Source organism: Electrona antarctica (assembly GCF_951216825.1).
Source record: "Electrona antarctica genome assembly, chromosome: 9".
Classification (NCBI taxonomy): domain Eukaryota; kingdom Metazoa; phylum Chordata; class Actinopteri; order Myctophiformes; family Myctophidae; genus Electrona; species Electrona antarctica.
Genome location: NC_136790.1, coordinates 55,143,656 through 55,160,024, shown reverse-complemented (window position 1 = coordinate 55,160,024; position 16,369 = coordinate 55,143,656). Strand labels below are relative to the sequence as shown.

General features: G+C 45.8%; 3 protein-coding genes across 3 annotated transcripts in view; 1 reads left to right on the top strand and 2 right to left on the bottom strand.

Moving 5' to 3' along the window:
* The window catches only part of nsd1b (nuclear receptor binding SET domain protein 1b), a gene marked incomplete at its 3' end in the record, with an annotated part of 41,328 nt that extends 37,758 nt beyond the window's left edge, over nucleotides 1-3,570 (top strand). The window contains exons 34-36 of the mRNA XM_079510810.1: nucleotides 506-757; nucleotides 1,293-1,425; nucleotides 2,757-3,570. Coding sequence (XP_079366936.1) covers nucleotides 506-757; nucleotides 1,293-1,425; nucleotides 2,757-3,570 — 1,199 coding nt within the window. The remainder of the gene's footprint in view (nucleotides 1-505; nucleotides 758-1,292; nucleotides 1,426-2,756) is intronic.
* Nucleotides 3,571-11,478: 7,908 nt separating this feature from the next.
* LOC306929103 (uncharacterized protein) lies at nucleotides 11,479-13,179 on the bottom strand. Its single transcript, XM_079509498.1, has 2 exons — nucleotides 12,949-13,179; nucleotides 11,479-12,053 (listed from the first exon to the last, which is right to left on the bottom strand). Exons 1-2 carry the CDS (start codon nucleotides 13,175-13,177, stop codon nucleotides 11,839-11,841), a joined length of 444 nt encoding a protein of 147 aa, XP_079365624.1. The 5' UTR covers nucleotides 13,178-13,179; the 3' UTR covers nucleotides 11,479-11,838.
* Nucleotides 13,180-13,224: 45 nt separating this feature from the next.
* LOC306930066 (uncharacterized protein) lies at nucleotides 13,225-16,202 on the bottom strand (the record flags this gene model as incomplete). Its single annotated transcript, XM_079510809.1, has 7 exons — nucleotides 16,109-16,202; nucleotides 15,473-15,621; nucleotides 15,152-15,230; nucleotides 14,470-14,547; nucleotides 13,391-14,307; nucleotides 13,283-13,344; nucleotides 13,225-13,245 (listed from the first exon to the last, which is right to left on the bottom strand). Exons 2-7 carry the CDS (start codon nucleotides 15,615-15,617, stop codon nucleotides 13,225-13,227), a joined length of 1,302 nt encoding a protein of 433 aa, XP_079366935.1. The 5' UTR covers nucleotides 15,618-15,621; nucleotides 16,109-16,202.
* Between the last annotated feature and the right edge of the window lie 167 nt (nucleotides 16,203-16,369).

Below are 16,369 nucleotides of genomic sequence, written 5' to 3'. Positions count from 1 at the left end.
GGGCTGCCCCAAGGTCTACCACGCTGACTGTCTGAACCTCACCAAGAGACCTGCAGGTAGGGACCCCCCCCTTATAGGACCCTAACCTCACCCAGAGACCTCTCTGTGTGTGTGAGTGTGTGCGTGCGCGCGTCCCCGTGTGTGCGTGTCTCTCCAGGGCGCTGGGAGTGTCCGTGGCACCAGTGTAACTGTGTGTGTGTGTTTGTGTGTGTGTGTGTGTGTGTGTGTGTGTGTGTGTGCGCGTGCGTGCGTGCGTGCGTGCGTGCGTGTGCAGGGCACTGGGAGTGTCCGTGGCACCAGTGTAACTGTGTGCATGTGTGTGTGTGTGTGTGTGCGTGCCTCTCCAGGGCGCTGGGAGTGTCCATGGCACCAGTGTAACTGTGTGTATGTGTGTGTGTGTGTGTGTGTGTGTGTGTGCGTGCCTCTCCAGGGCGCTGGGAGTGTCCGTGGCACCAGTGTAACTGTGTGTGTGTGTGTGTGTGTGTGTGTGTGCGTGCCTCTCCAGGGCGCTGGGAGTGTCCGTGGCACCAGTGCGACGCGTGCGGCTCCGAGGCGGCCTCGTTCTGTGACGTGTGCCCCTCGTCGTTCTGCGTGGACCACCGCGAGGGCCTGCTGTTCATCTCCCGGCTGGACGGACGGCTGTCCTGCAGCGAGCACGACCCCTGTGGCCCCCGGCCCCTGGAGCCCGGGGAGATCCGGGAGTACCCGGACCCCCCGGAACCTCTGCACAAGGGCGGCACGCAACCTCTGCACACAGGTAATAAATAATAATAATAATGGCGGCACGGTGGCACAGTTGGTAGTGCTGTCGCCTCACAGCTAGAAGGCGGTAAATGAAAATATTGATTTAATTTTAGTTTTAGTTTTTTAGTTAGTTTTATTTAACTATAACAACCTCTGCACTGAGGCGAGCAGTGTGGATTTTGACAAGCAAGTTATTTAGATTTTAGTTTTATAGTCTCTTGGATAGTTTTCACTTAGTTTTGGTCACGTTTCAGTCGCCGGGAATGTTTTAGTGTTTAGTCTGGTTTTAGTCAACTGTATATCCTAGGATTTTAGTCGACTAAATCTACGGATGATTTAGTCGACCAAAATGTGTCTTGGCGGGCCTTGATGCCGTCGTAATGGCTGATTTTACACTTTTGCCGATCTACAAGCTTGTAGATCTGCTATTTTCAGCATGCAACCAAGTGTAAAATTACTTATACTGGATCTCTTGTCCCTTCCTAACATTTTAGTCTAGTTTTTATTGGCTGACGGACATTGTCACTATATTTATTCTCTATCCTCAGGTGAAGACGGTCCACCTCATCCACGACCTCTGACCTCCAGTCCGGTGGTGTCGTCTCCTCCTCATCCACGACCTCTGACCTCCAGTCCGGTGGTGTCGTCTCCTCCTGTCCATCAAACGTCTCATCCTATCAGGTATTATTAAAGTTATGTGTATATATATATATATATATATATATAGCCGATCTACAAGCTCACAATGCGTCGCAAATGACTTATACGGGATCTCTTGTCCACTAGTCCCTTCCTAACATTTTAGTCTAGTTTAGTAGCTTTTATTTGTTGACGAAATTGTCAATATCGTTAGTCTTAGTTTTAGTCGTCATAGCGTAGTTTTTTTAAGTTTCGTTTCCATTTAGTTTTCATCAGTGAACAAAGGTAGTCGACGAACATTATCTCACCATAGTATTAGTCGATAAAATCAACACTGGTGCATGCTGAGATGGGCAGTATTTGAAATACATGTATTTGAAATACTTTTTTGTATTTTGTAATTTGTATTTTGCTGGGATGGAAGAAATGAGATGTATTTTGTATCTAAATACTTTCAGATCTAGTATTTTCTGTATTTCAAATACATAAAATATACTTTTTAATGTCATTTTACACAGCCTCAGGTTTAAACTGTAGGGGCAAAACACATGCACCCACACACACCGTGGCCACATTTGAGCCGACAGGCGCGGCCAAAGGAAGCTGACTGACAACGTCTTTCCGGAGTTTTAGACAGCTGGTGGATGGAAAAGAAGCTCCACCCCCGCGGCTGACTGCCTCGACTGACAGATTCCCGGAAACACTCTCCTCCGCGGCAGTCAGCCGAGGGGGTGGAGCTTCTTTTCCATCCACCAGCTGTCTAAAAACTCGGAAATGACGTAAAATACAGCTTCTTCTGTCCGCGCATGGAATCTAAAGTGTGCTTAGGCCCACACACAACACAACACAATGTGTGATGTCACTTCTGATTGGCTTACACTCATTGAACCACAAATGAGAGGCAGAGTAGGACGGGCCTTGAGTTGAGACTTTACCTCACATCTCCAAGTTGCAACTAAATGATTACTTGTTCCCCAGAGATACAAGGTGTATTAATCTAAACATGATTATTGGATATTGCAAGCTAAGGCAAGCTTACAACAGGACATATTTAAATATTAGTAAAGTAGTGGAAGGTGGAGGGAGGCTTTAGAGCTGGGCATGTCTGACTCTGTGGACAAGCAGAACATGTGGACACATGGAACTGAACAGAACAGGGCACACCAAACAACCAACATGTTATAATAAATATGTTTGTTCTACTGTGTAGAGCCTAAATGTGCAGGTGCAGTACTATTTCAACACAGTGTGGGTGTATAATTCTATTTTTGGTTTTTTGTTTGGCTGGATCAGTCACAAAAAACACACCTGACTGCAATTAAATCTCTACTGTAGAGTGGTGCCAACTAACTGTTATTGTGTTTCTGGTCCAGTGCCACTGGACATCTCGCCGGTCCTACGGCCGAGTCCACTCTCCCCGCATCGTTCTCCATCGTCCCGGGGCTGTCCGTGGCGAGCGGGGCCCCCCAGGGTCCCGGCAGCAGCCCCCATCGGTGGGAGGGGGAGCGGGCCCCCCAGGGTCCCGGCAGCAGCCCCCATCGGTGGGCGGAGGAGCGGGCCCCCCAGGGTCCCGGCCACAGCCCCCGTCGGTGGGAGGTGGAGCGGGCCCCCCAGGGTCCCGGCAGCCCCCGTCGGTGGGAGGGGGAGCGGGCCCCCCAGGGTCCCGGAAGCCCCCATCGGTGGGAGGGGGAGCGGGCCCCCCAGGGTCCCGGCAGCAGCCCCCATCGGTGGGCGGAGGAGCGGGCCCCCCAGGGTCCCGGAAGCAGCCCCCATCGGTGGGCGGAGGAGCGGGCCCACCAGGGTCCCGGCAGCCCCCATCGGTGGGCGGAGGAGCGGGCCCTCCAGGGTCCCGGCAGCCCCCGTCGGTGGGCGGAGGAGCGGGCCCCCCAGGGTCCCGGGGCCCCCAAGGGTCCCGGCAGCAGCCCACATCGGTGGGAGAGGGAGCGGGCCCCCCAGGGTCCCGGCAGCCCCCATCGGTGGGAGGTGGAGCGGCCCCCCCAGGGTCCCGGCAGCCCCCGTCGGTGGGCGGAGCGGGCGCCCGCGGAGCTGCCGCAGTACTCTCCCATCTCCTCCTATGAGGGGGAGGAGCCAGATGAGGAGGGGGAGGAGCCAGAAGAGGAGGGGGAGGAGGTGCTAGATGAAGAGGAGCTGGAATGTGTGGAGATCAAAGAGGAGGAGGAGGAGTGACCTCCTCGTAATCACTCATTATTTGACCGTGACAGATCTGAAGGCTGCCAGTTATTCTGCAGCCCATTTGAACTAACCTCGCGTCTTTCCACCTCGGAGGAAAGCCTGGACTCTGTTACAAAATTGCCGTGTGATCCCGGTCTGGAGCGGATGATATCGTTACGTCATGTTGTAGTCATTGTTTTGTAGTCATCAGGCAGGAACAATCAATCGGAACTTGAATTCCTTTTCCCTCAAACCGGAGGAATAACAATAAAAGTGGCTTTTAATGAGAAAATTCGGTTTGAGGGAAAGGGAAGTTCCGGAAGATTGCTGACTACAAAACTATACTACAACAACATGACGTAGCGGTATCGTCCGCTCCCGACCGGATCATAAATAAAAGGAATGCTGCCCAGGCCAAATTTGAACAGGCCGATAAAAAAAAGGCTTCTAAATCAGACAGTTTTCTGAAAAACCTATGTTTCTGTGTCAGTGGTGCTCAACCTTTTCCATGTCAAGGACCCACAGACATTATATGTACAGTATTATAGGCTGCCGACCCCAGTCTGACAATATGTTGTTCCACGGACCTCCCAGAAGCAAAGATATGAGTTAAAAATGTTCGCTCTGAAAGAATATATATTATATTATATCATATATATATATAGAGAGAGAGATGTGTGGCACATTTTCACGATTTTTCAAAAGGCACTCGGTGCCGCACTATGAGTTTGTAGATCTGCTATTTTTCAATAGCTAAAGTATAACATAATGCTTAAAAACACCAACAGTGGTTCCCGTCCTGACTGGGTTAAACCTGGTGTCCATATTTTGGGCTTATGGGGAAAAGTTTCAAAGGTTTTCTGAATATGGTAGCCAATCTACAACGCGTCATTTCCTGACACTTTGCGAACTAGCTAGAAGATAGTTTATTTATTTTTTTGTATAGGAATTTGTGTTTATTTTCGTTTATTGGTTTTTCTTATACGTTTAGATCGTTCTCAAGTAGTAAATTGAATCAAAATTTAATTTAATTGGTCCTCACTAATGTTCATGATAAAATGCCACCATTTTTTTCTACTCAGTCTGTGTCTCATAGGAAGGCTGTGGGCGGTTCAGAAACCAGTCTGTGTCTCATAGGAGGGCTGTGGGCAGTTCAGAAACCAGTCTGTGTCTCATAGGAGGGCTGTGGGCGGTTCAGAAACCAGTCTGTGTCTCATAGGAGGGCTGTGGGCAGTTCAGAAACCAGTCTGTGTCTCATAGGAGGGCCGTGGGCAGTTCAGAAACCAGTCTGTGTCTCATAGGAGGGCTGTGGGCAGTTCAGAAACCAGTCTGTGTCTCATAGGAGGGCTGTGGGCAGTTCAGAAACCAGTCTGTGTCTCATAGGAGGGCTGTGGGCAGTTCAGAAACCAGTCTGTGTCTCATAGGAGGGCTGTGGGCAGTTCAGAAACCAGTCTGTGTCTCATAGGAGGGCTGTGGGCAGTTCAGAAACCAGTCTGTGTCTCATAGGAGGGCTGTGGGCAGTTCAGAAACCAGTCTGTGTCTCATAGGAGGGCTGTGGGCAGTTCAGAAACCAGTCTGTGTCTCATAGGAGGGCCGTGGGCAGTTCAGAAACCAGTTTAGAAACCAGTCTGTGTCTCATAGGAGGGCTGTGGGCAGTTCAGAAACCAGTCCACCAGTGACGGGGAATCCAAGCTAATGCAGGCTTTCTATTCATGAAAAGTTGCAATGCGAAAATGGAAGCCGTAGTTCTCACGATAATACAAATCTAAATAGTCTTGTTTAAAAAATGAAATCCGCCTAATGATGATGTCACTGGTGGACATTAGGGAAGGTGTATGCATGTACTATGTGTACTATATGTAAACTCTTCATTTCCATTTCCCAGCCACTCAGTTGCATAAAAAAAAAAGTGTTTTTCTGTTTGTTTTTTTTTAATTTATTTGGGGACCCCCCAAAATAATTTGGCGACCCCCCGAGGTGTCACGACCCACGGGTTGAGAACCCCTGGTCTAATACGTGGCAATCCCATTCTGAACAAACTGTACACTGTGCTCAGGAAAAGGACACTACGCCTTAGGAAGATAAATTAATAGCTACTATATGATGCAATGAATGAACGATAAGCCACCTTTTATTAAAAAATAAAATATATATATCATTATAAATAAGAAGAAAATAAATGAAATGCAGTGTAAGAGTTTTAACTAGTGCCTCCTGAGTAGAATGATTCTAAACTATGGTCATAACGTTTTCACTAAAATACAGTTTTATGTCAATAAGGTCACATCATGCTATTTCTATTTTCTATTCAGTAAGTTGTATTGGTCAAGTTTAGTTTTTTTTTTAATTTAATCTGGTTTATAAACACTTCAGTCGGTAGGTTCAAACTAAGTTTGTCATGATTTTTGTTTTATTTTATTTTGTATCATTAAATATAGTTAACACAATCTACCGGGTGTGATGTGAGGTGATTAGCGGCAGGGATGGAGCTCGATAACCGATAACAAGCTTATTGAGTACCCGTTATCAATAAGATTTGAGCTTATCAAGCCTGTTATCGAGCATAAAAAAATGTAATCATCCACGCTGGCACAAACATGTCTAAAGTGTATTGATACCTGCCAACCAGAACCAGCGCTGCCCGGGTAAACAAAATTACACTTTTAAAGTGACTGTACACATATTAACCAGTTATTTTATTGGTAAAAAGGTCAATTGCCTTCCGTCTGCTAGAAATGTACTGTATTTGAAGGCTCTCGTAAAAGATACTGGTTCTGTTCAGAATGTATCGTCTCCCGTCTTTCCACAAAATAATATAAAGTGCTCGATAGTGGTGCTCAATAAGAACCCGGCTCGATAAGCCGGATCGATAAGGTGCTCGTTATCAATAAATCTTAACGAGCTCCATCCGTAATTAGCGGTGATTTTGTGCACCCTGCACCATGTCACCACTCCTTTAAAAGGAACTTACATTCAGTCACTCTCCACACTGATGAAGGCTGGATATCCCAAACGTTTGTTCCTGTTCAACAATGAAATACATGTTTTGAACTTCAGTCTCGGTGTGTGCGAGACCCACTACCGTTTATTTATTTGATATGTTTTGAACGGGTAACGCACCTACAGTCAGCGTGGTGGTCACATGAAGAGTATCATTAAATATAACATAAAACATTAATTCTTCCATTTTACACTTCCTGTCATGGACCCCCCTGTAGTTCCTCATGGTTGGACCCCCCTGTAGTTCCTCATGGACCCTCCTGTAGTTCCTCATGGACCCTCCTGTAGTTCCTCAAGTGGACATTTGAGAAACACTGCTCTGGGAATCGGCGTCAGACCCACGACTCTGGCATCGGTTGGACTCTGAACAGAATAGGAAGCTGGTTCCTAGTCTCTGTCTCGGTTGGACTCTGAACAGAATAGGAAGCTGGTTCCTAGTCTCTGTCTCGGTTGGACTCTGAACAGAATAGGAAGCTGGTTCCTAGTCTCTGTCTCGGTTGGACTCTGAACAGAATAGGAAGCTGGTTCCTAGTCTCTGTCTCGGTTGGACTCTGAACAGAATAGGAAACTGGGAAAGAGTTTCTATTAGTATCTGTCTCGGTTGGACTCTGAAGTCTGAACATTATAGGAAACTGGGAAACTGGTTCCTAGTCTGTCTCGGATGGACTCTGGACATGGGAAACTGTTTTCTAGTCTGAACTCTGCACGAAGGATTTCTGAACTCACATGAACTTTGTTCACAACTAGATCTATTTAAAGTATCCTGTGGTTTTGGTGAGTTGAGCAACTGTCTTTGAAAATGTTATTGTACTGTCTGGAAAGTAAAAAAAAAAGAAAAGAGAGACAAAAAAAAACTCAAATAAAAAAAATCTATGGAACTTCTGCTTGGAATTTGGAGTCACTAAATCCAAATGGTGGGAATTGTAGTCTCCTTTTTGTAGTCCATTCTTACACGTGTCAGTTCCACACTACGGCACTGCTGCTGCTGCTTTGGTTTTGGTTGGTTGTTTTTGGTTGTTTTTAATGTTTGTGGCGTCATGCTAATAAGAAGAGTTATTAAAACCATCTGCATATCTGATTAATATGCTTTTAAATGTCGGATCCACAGTGTCTTGTTATTTTATCAGCAATCATTCTACAGTCAACCTTATTCTCACATCCAGGAGTCACCAACGTGTCCTACAGAGGTCAGGGGTCACCAATGTGTCCGTACATGGATAAATGTGTACACAACATTACAATGTTCTCATTTTGACACCCTAGGGATGTGCCGATGACTCGATGAGACATTTTGTCCGATATCGATATGCGATATAATTAATTGCTGTTATGGCTGATAACCGATATAACCGATGTCAATATGATCTCATTCTGTATTGAAAAATTATAATAATTTTGTCCATTCTGAAACATGCATGTAACAGGGTGTCTGCACTGCAGGCTTAGACAAGTCAGATTTAACTTTAATACCTTTATATTTAATATTGTGAGCTTGTAGATCTGTTCAAGGTGTTACTTTGGGATTGTTTATCTGTAAAGACAGACCGATTAATCGGACCGATTAATTAATCGGTCTGATTGATTAATCGAACCGATGCCGATTAATCTAAAAACAACTAGAATCGGCCGATACCGATGTGTTTGCAGATTAATCACCCGTCACTACAACACCCACTATACTGAATGAAGTCTCCAGGTCTTCTTCAGAATATGTATGACACATATTTACTACGACATCAGGGGCCCTATTATGCATGTCTTAAGTACCAGGTCTTATTACTTAACTTATGACCTGGAGGCGTGATCAATGCCATTTGGCTATTCTGAGTGGCCAAACAGCATTGACCACGCCTCCAGGTCTTAAGTTAAGTCATAAGACCTGGTACTTAAGACATGCATAATAGGGCCAACTAGTACTAGTGAGTGGTTCTCAAATGTTTTATTTGCAAAGACCCCGCCTTAACTCTGACAGTGTTCAATTGGAACCAAACGGACCCGTACGGGTCCGTTTGGTTCCATTTGAACACTGTCGGAGAGTTACAGACCTGTTATGGTCATCCAGGGCTATCTATTCACGTGTTTCTGGTAATATTTTCGTCCATTAATTTCATATGTCTGTGGCAAAGAAATTGAATGTACACTACAAGCCAACATGGAGATGACTCCCTGACCCCGATGACCCCTGACCCCCGATGACCCCTGCACATCACATTTTAGGCCTATAAAGCAGTGTACATAAGTACAAATTTGTTTGACTTTCTTCAGTATTTTTCCATTTTCTTACTACTCCACTACATCTCAGAGGAAAATATCGTTGTGCTTTTTACTCCACTAAGGGCCTTTCTCTGCCCCACCTCTCTCCCATTGTTTATATTGTGTTTTAGGATCCAAGATGGCCGCAGCACCAGGAGGGGGTGGCCTTACTGGGCTAAGTTCACAAATTCAAGAGACCTGTCTTGCGTCTGTCTTGTGTCTGTGTATAATGGCCGCTCCAATGCATTTCCAATGGAATCCCATATGGTTTGACCAAACATTTTGTTTGATGAGGGGGTGGGGGAGGACACATCCATCAAAGCTGTGTTCAGACACAAGTCAGGTGTCAGACACAAGGCAAGTGTCTTGAATGCAGCTCAGTAAGGGCATATGTCGACCCCGCCCGCTCACCTCCGCCCCACCCCCTCCTGGTGCTGCGGCCATCTTGGATCCTAAAACACAGGGAGAGAGGTGGGGCCGAGAAAGAAAAGTTTATTTACAACTGTGGTTAGCACCACTCAAAAATATCCCTTAAAAAAATAGAAGAATAGGAGCTGGAAACTTCTGCTTTGGTCCACCCAGTCCTGGGACTATGTGAGAAAGACCCAGTGAAGAGGATTCAAGGGTTAGGTAGCCTGTGTGACCAGATTTGACTGAGAGCCTGCCATCGCGCAAATTCCAGCTTTTCACCAGAGGAGAAAAACTTTCCAAAAATGAGTTAATAGCACAGGCAGACTCTTCACATACTAGAGCATGTCTGAAATAAATGTCAGAGCTGAAATTGACATGTAAATATGAAATAAATGCTTAAACGTGTAGCTAGGTGTAATGTTAGAGTCCACAGAAGACATGTAAATATGAAATAAATGCTTAAACATGTAGCTAGGTGTAATGTTAGAGACCACAGAAGTGAACCTTTCAAGCCTGTTTTCTCAACTCGCTGTTTTCTGCAAGACATTACTCTATAAGCCATATCTCCAAAACTGGTGGGTCAAACTGAACAACCAATATGTCAATTTGAAGCTGCTTTCATATGACATGAAAAAACGAAAAAAAAGCCAATGGCAGTCCCTCAGGCAAATTTAGTCACATATGTTGATGCTGACACTTTTGTACTTTTACTCAAGTAGGGTATATTTTGACTTCTAAAACGGTTAGTCCCAATAGAGCGTCGCAGTCCCGCCCCCTTTCATGACGACAAGAGAAAAGAAAAGAATGTGTTCTGTTTTTCTTCTTATAAATTATTTGATCGGCCCAAAACATTGTGTTTATCGTCATGATTTGTCACAACTCGAGTTGGCTTTGTCCGCGGCATAAACGTCTTTAAATACAAACTTTTTGAAAAGTCTATGAGGAAAATGAACGGGGAATTATTTTCCGGGTCTCTCGAGGGGGGCGGGACTAGCGACGCTCTATACTTGATTCTGATTGGCCGGTTGCCATGGTAAATCTCACGATAATCCACCACACCTTCAATCACTGTATATCATTCCCAGCTGCGTTATACATTGATCCCGCAGTGATCAAGGGGAGCACTTGATTGCCTTACAAACACTGGCCGTGCGGGCGTCTAAGCACCTCGTAAAAACATCAAGCGCCTCCTATTCCCCCGTCTGAGTAAAAACCAAGGACTATCTAAAGAGGACGAGAAGCGAAGACCGTACGGTGGTGGACGCCATGTTGCTCCATGGAAGGAAAGAAACATGCGCAGTTGAGACCAGGAAGTTGAACATGCACACATTTGGGCATGTATGTACAACTTCCTGGTCTGTCTGTGTGAAGTGTTAAATTATAGCAGACACAATTTAAAAGTACACATCGATTATACTATATAAAGATAGATTGCACGGGCCGGATTTTCCTGATTTTCTCCCCCTCCTTGATATCGCCCAATGATATATGCTGTAAATACCTTCTCACTATAGAGCGTTGCAGTCCCGCCCCCTACCATGGACCAGGAAATGATTCTCCGTTCATTTTCCTCATAGACATTTCAGAAAGTATTTATTTAAAGACGTTTACGCCGCGGACAAAGCCAACTCGAGTCGTGACAAATCATGACAACAAACACAATTTTTTGGGCCGAACAAATAATTAGAAAGAAGAAAAAAACGGCAGGTTACAACACTTTTTTTGTTGTTTTTCTTCTTTGTAATTATTTGTTTGATCCAAAATATTGTTTGTGTTATCATGAGTTGTCACGACTCGAGTTGGCTTTGTCCGCGGCGTAACCGTCTTTAAATAAATACTAATAGAAATGTCTATGGGAAAAATGCATTGGGATTCATTTCCTGGGCCATGGTAGGAGGCGGGACTGCGACGCTCTATTAATGCTGAAGTTTGGATATTTTGTGAATGTGATTGTGAACCAAATTTCCTGGGATGATATGAGATACTAGACATACGAACACTGTACTGAGGGTTTTAGTCCATTTAGACCTGAGGACGATTCTACAAATGTCTTCTAAATCCTGACAGTTTTCTGAAAAAACCCATGTTTCTGTATGTCAGTCGTTCTCAAACAATTTCATGTCAAGGACCCCCAAAAATATATGTAATTGGCCGCCGACCCCCATCTGAAAATATGTTGTTCCAGGGACCTCCCCAGAAGCAAAGATTTGAGTTAAAAACGTTTTTGAAAGAATATATATTCAAAGTTTTGTGCCACATTTTCACAATCTTTCCAAAATAGCAGACCTACAAGCTCGTAGCTCGTAGCTTGTAGATCTGCTATTTTTCAATAGCTAAAGTATAACATAATGCAATAGCTAAAGTATAACATAATGCAATAGCTAAAGTATAACATAATGCTTAAAACACCAAAAGGGGTAAAAAAACAAAACAAAACAAAACACAAACAATGATCATCATCTCACAAGCAGTCCCATCGTTCAATCGTACTTCTCTTGCACAAGGCCTTATCAAATAACTCTTTGAAACGGTTCTCCTTTGCATCATTGCTTGGTTTGGGCGCCGGGGACCTTGTTGTCAGCTGGACCGTAGGTCCAACGTAGGTCAGAGAAGCAGGGATCACCTCAAAGCAATCCCACTCACCGTCACCGGCAGAACTGTCCTTGTCACTGCACTCAGGTTGGCTACGTGAGCTGATGCCCACTGGATCGAGGCCTTCACCGTGAGGGACGGGATCGTCGTGAAGGCCGGTGTCATCCAAGCGTGGTCCCTTGGTGGGGCTCTGGTTTTGGGCAGACTGCTTTCTCCTGCTCTTCCTTTCTGTACGACTCCCCCTGTGAGAAGGGCTGTGTCATGATTACAAATTCAAGGGTTGCCGATTAATTATCACACAAATAAATAACTGCGATTAACGATTGAATTGCTGTTTTGTTTGCTTTGAACAATGGAACGTTACAATTTATAATGCCTTTTAGGTCTTCATAATCACATGGCAATGCACAGGGCAGATATGACAAAAATAGCGGAAATAGTTGATCTACAAGCTTACAACACATCACAAAGTCACGTGTTGGGAGACAGTCACTGGATTATTTTTGTTTTTGTCATGTGTTTTGTCCCTGCTTTCACACGCCATGTGAAAGCAGGGAATCGAAGCTTCAAATGGACATATTGGTTGTTCAGTTTGACCCACCAGTTTTGGAGATACGGCTTATAGAGTAAATGTCTTGCAGAGAAACAGCGAGTTGAGAAAACAGGCTTCTGTGGACTCTAACATTACACCTAGCTACATGTTTAAGCATTTATTTCATATTTACATGTCTTCTGTGGACTCTAACATTACACCTAGCTACATGTTTAAGCATTTATTTCATATTTACATGTCTTCTGTGGACTCTAACATTACACCTAGCTACATGTTTAAGCATTTATTTCATATTTACATGTCTTCTGTGGACTCTAACATTACACCTAGCTACATGTTTAAGCATTTATTTCATATTTACATGTCGATTTCAGCTCTGCCATTTATTTCAGACATGCTCTAGTATGTGAAGAGTCTGCCTGTGCTATATTAAATCATTTTGGATAAAACATAAATAATGTTTTCTCCTCTGGTGAAAAGCTGGAGGTTGCACGATGACAGGCTCTCAGTCAAATCTTGACGATTACGCAAAAAATATCTGTGATTATCTCAAACAATTGCGATTAGACGTGACGGGCCTATACCTGTGAGGGACGGGATCGGCGTGAAGGCTGGTGTCAACGGCGCGTGGTCCCTTGGTGAGGCTCCCGGCTTTGGCAGACTGCTTTCTCCTGCCCTTCGTGGCGGTCCTCCTACTCCCCCTGTGAGGAACTGGATCGCTGTGAAGGCTGGTGTCGCTGTGAAGGCTGGTGTCGCTGTGAAGGCTGGTGTCGCTGTGAAGGCTGGTGTCACCATGAAGGCTGGTGTCACCATGAAGGCTGGTGTCGCTGTGAAGGCTGGTGTCGCTGTGAAGGCTGGTGTCACCATGAAGGCTGGTGTCGCTGTGAAGGCTGGTGGCGCTGTGAAGGCTGGTGTCACCATGAAGGCTGGTGTCACCATGAAGGCTGGTGTCGCTGTGAAGGCTGGTGTCACCATGAAGGCTGGTGTCACCATGAAGGCTGGTGTCGCTGTGAAGGCTGGTGTCACCATGAAGGCTGGTGTCGCTGTGAAGGCTGGTGTCACCATGAAGGCTGGTGTCACCATGAAGGCTGGTGTCGCTGTGAAGGCTGGTGTCACCATGAAGGCTGGTGTCGCTGTGAAGGCTGGTGTCACCATGAAGGCTGGTGGCGCTGTGAAGGCTGGTGTCACCATGAAGACTGGTGTCGCTGTGAAGGCTGGTGTCGCTGTGAAGGCTGGTGTCGCTGTGAAGGCTGGTGTCACCATGAAGGCTGGTGTCGCTGTGAAGGCTGGTGTCGCTGTGAAGGCTGGTGTCGCTGTGAAGGCTGGTGTCACCATGAAGGCTGGTGGCGCTGTGAAGGCTGGTGTCACCATGAAGGCTGGTGTCGCTGTGAAGGCTGGTGTCGCTGTGAAGGCTGGTGTCATCCAAGCGTGGTCCCTTGGTGGGGCTCTGGTCTTGGGCAGACTGCTTTCTCCTGACCTTCGTGCAGGCGGTCCTCCTACTCACCCTGTGAGGAACGCGATCTCCCTGAAGGCTGGTGTCGCTGTGAAGGCCGCTGTCATCCAAGCGTGGTTTCTTGGTGGGGCTCTGGTTTTGGGCAGACTGCTTTCTCCTGCCCTTCGTGGCGGTCCTCCTACTCCCCCTGTGAGGAACGGGATCGCCCTGAAGGCTGGTGTCGCTGTGAAGGCTGGTGTCATCCAAGCGTGGTCCCTTGGTGGGGCTCTGGTTTTGGGCAGACTGCTTTCTCCTGCCCTTCGTGGCGGTCCTACTCCCCCTGTGAGGGACGGGATCGCCCTGAAGGCTGGTGTCGCTGTGAAGGCTGGTGTCGCTGTGAAGGCCTCTGTCATCGACGCGTGGTCCCGTGGTGAGGCTCCCGGCTTTGTGACGAAGACTCTTCCTCACAGTCCTCCTTCCCCTTCTGACCGCCCTACACCGCTTCAGGTTTCTAGAATGCAAGAGTGTGAAGATATTTCCACACAAAAAAGGGAAACCAATGCATGAACGCACATTAAAAAACCCTCTTGCACACAATGACATACTATACAACTATAGCTGCTATTTTGCACTGAAAGACTGAAACTGACAAATCAAGTGTGTGTTTTGTTACCTCTGTAGGAAAATGTGTGGTCTGGAACAGCTGTCTCTGTGGACACGCTCTATGGCATGGCGATCCCAATAAGGAGTCCTGGAAAGAATATTTATAGACCTGAGGACGATTCTACAAAATGTCATCATGACAGTTTTCTGAATAAACCTGTGTTTCTGTCAGTGGTGTTCAAACTATTTCATGTCAAGGACCCCCAAAAATTATATGTAATTGGCCGCCGGCCGCCATCTGAAAATATGTTGTTCCAGAGACCCCCCCTTCCCCCAAGAGCAAAGATTTGAGTTAAAAACATTCGCTCTGGCCCAGACGGTTAGCTCAACCGTCTGGGCACCTAGGCTGCTAAGCCAGCCTGACGGCGTGCCGCGGGTTCGACTCCCGATCCCGACGGCCTTTGCCGCATGTCTTCCCCCATCTCTATCCCCATTTCCTGTCAGTCTACTTTCAACCTATCAATAAAGGCAGAAAAAGCCACAAAGAATATCTTTAAAAAAAAAAGAAAAACATTCGCTCTGAAATAATATTAAATTCAAAGATTTGCGTCACATTTTCACGATTTTTCAAAAATATCAGATCTACAAGCTCGTAGCGCGGCACTCGGTGCAACGCTATGAGCTTGTAGATCTGCTGAAGCAGGAATCTATACCATCATCACACTCAAACTTATTTCTGGTGCACTATTTACAATTTCTCGCTGTGCCGTCTTCTTGTGCTGCTGCGCCTTTTCTGCATGATCCACTGGTCGCATGTCAAGGAATTAGGATCTGGGGAACAAATCAAAACACAATTTAACGCCATATTGTCATATTGGGGGGGCTGTATTGATTCACAATTAAAACGCTTTGTGTGCCCTTTCAACATTTTCAAAATAGTGAAACAAGTGTGAAGCAAGCTTCTTCTTCAATCTGGCGGAGTCAGGTTAGGAGAAACTGACCCAGCCATGCAACAACATGGTTTTTCCAGCATGCTAAGTAACATAATTATGGGCAAAACGACCGGTGCTCACCATTATCTAAGAGTTTGTTTTTGAGTGGCCTTCTGTTCTTCTTCTTCTTAATGGTTTGGTACAACGTTCGGCACCCAGCACACATGATGCCCTGCATTGGACCCTGCTGCGTCGTATGTGAATGTGGGAACGAAGGGCCAGACATGGTGCTGTCAGAATGAATGAAGGACACTGAGGTTAGGTCTGATGATGGCTCCCATTTAGGCCTGACGTCGAAATAAAAAAAGTCTTCTGAAAGAATATATATTAAAAGATTTGTGCCGCATTTTCACGATTTTTCAAAAATAGCAGACGAGCTTGTAGATCTGCTATTTTTCAATAGCTAAAGTATAACATAATGCTTCGTTAAAACACCAAAAGGGGTTCCCGTCCAGAATGGGTTTTAAGTCACCCTCCGGGTCACTGACTCCAGCATCATGGTAGTGTTATGGTGGAATTGGTGACCTGGAGAAATAGGCTATCTGACGATATCGTTCACCCACCCCTTTTTCCCCCTCACTTTTGATTGATTGATTGAAATATGTATTAACAGTTTGCAGAATTACAGTACATTTCAAGCACAAACTCAATACAAAGACTGTTAACTGTGAGTGGACGACCCAATTAAGCATTACACTTGTTTACAAGAGGGCTCACCTTGTTCAATCCATCAAAAAAAAATCACTGTATATGTTTCTTTTCCCTTTTTAGATCCTTTATGATGAATTCCTGTTCTCCAATAATATAGAAGTGTCTATTTTTGTACGTCTCTAAAATGTTTTGATGAATCGAAGGTGTGTGTGTACACGTGTGTGTGTGTGTGTGTGTGTGTGGGGGGGGGGGGGGGGGGGTGGTTTGGTTGTTGGAATTTGGCTTTCGCGTGCGTGCATCAGGCTATTCGGTACTTCCGGTCCGTGG

Excerpts from the sequence above, each read along its gene's own strand:
- LOC306929103 (XM_079509498.1), bottom strand. The coding sequence starts at position 13,177 with ATGGTGACACCAGCCTTCATGGTGACACCAGCCTTCACAGCGACACCA. Across the intron at positions 12,054-12,948 it reads GCCGATCCCGTCCCTCACAG|GGGGAGTCGTACAGAAAGGA; the intron begins GTATAGGCCCGT and ends CCCTTCTCACAG.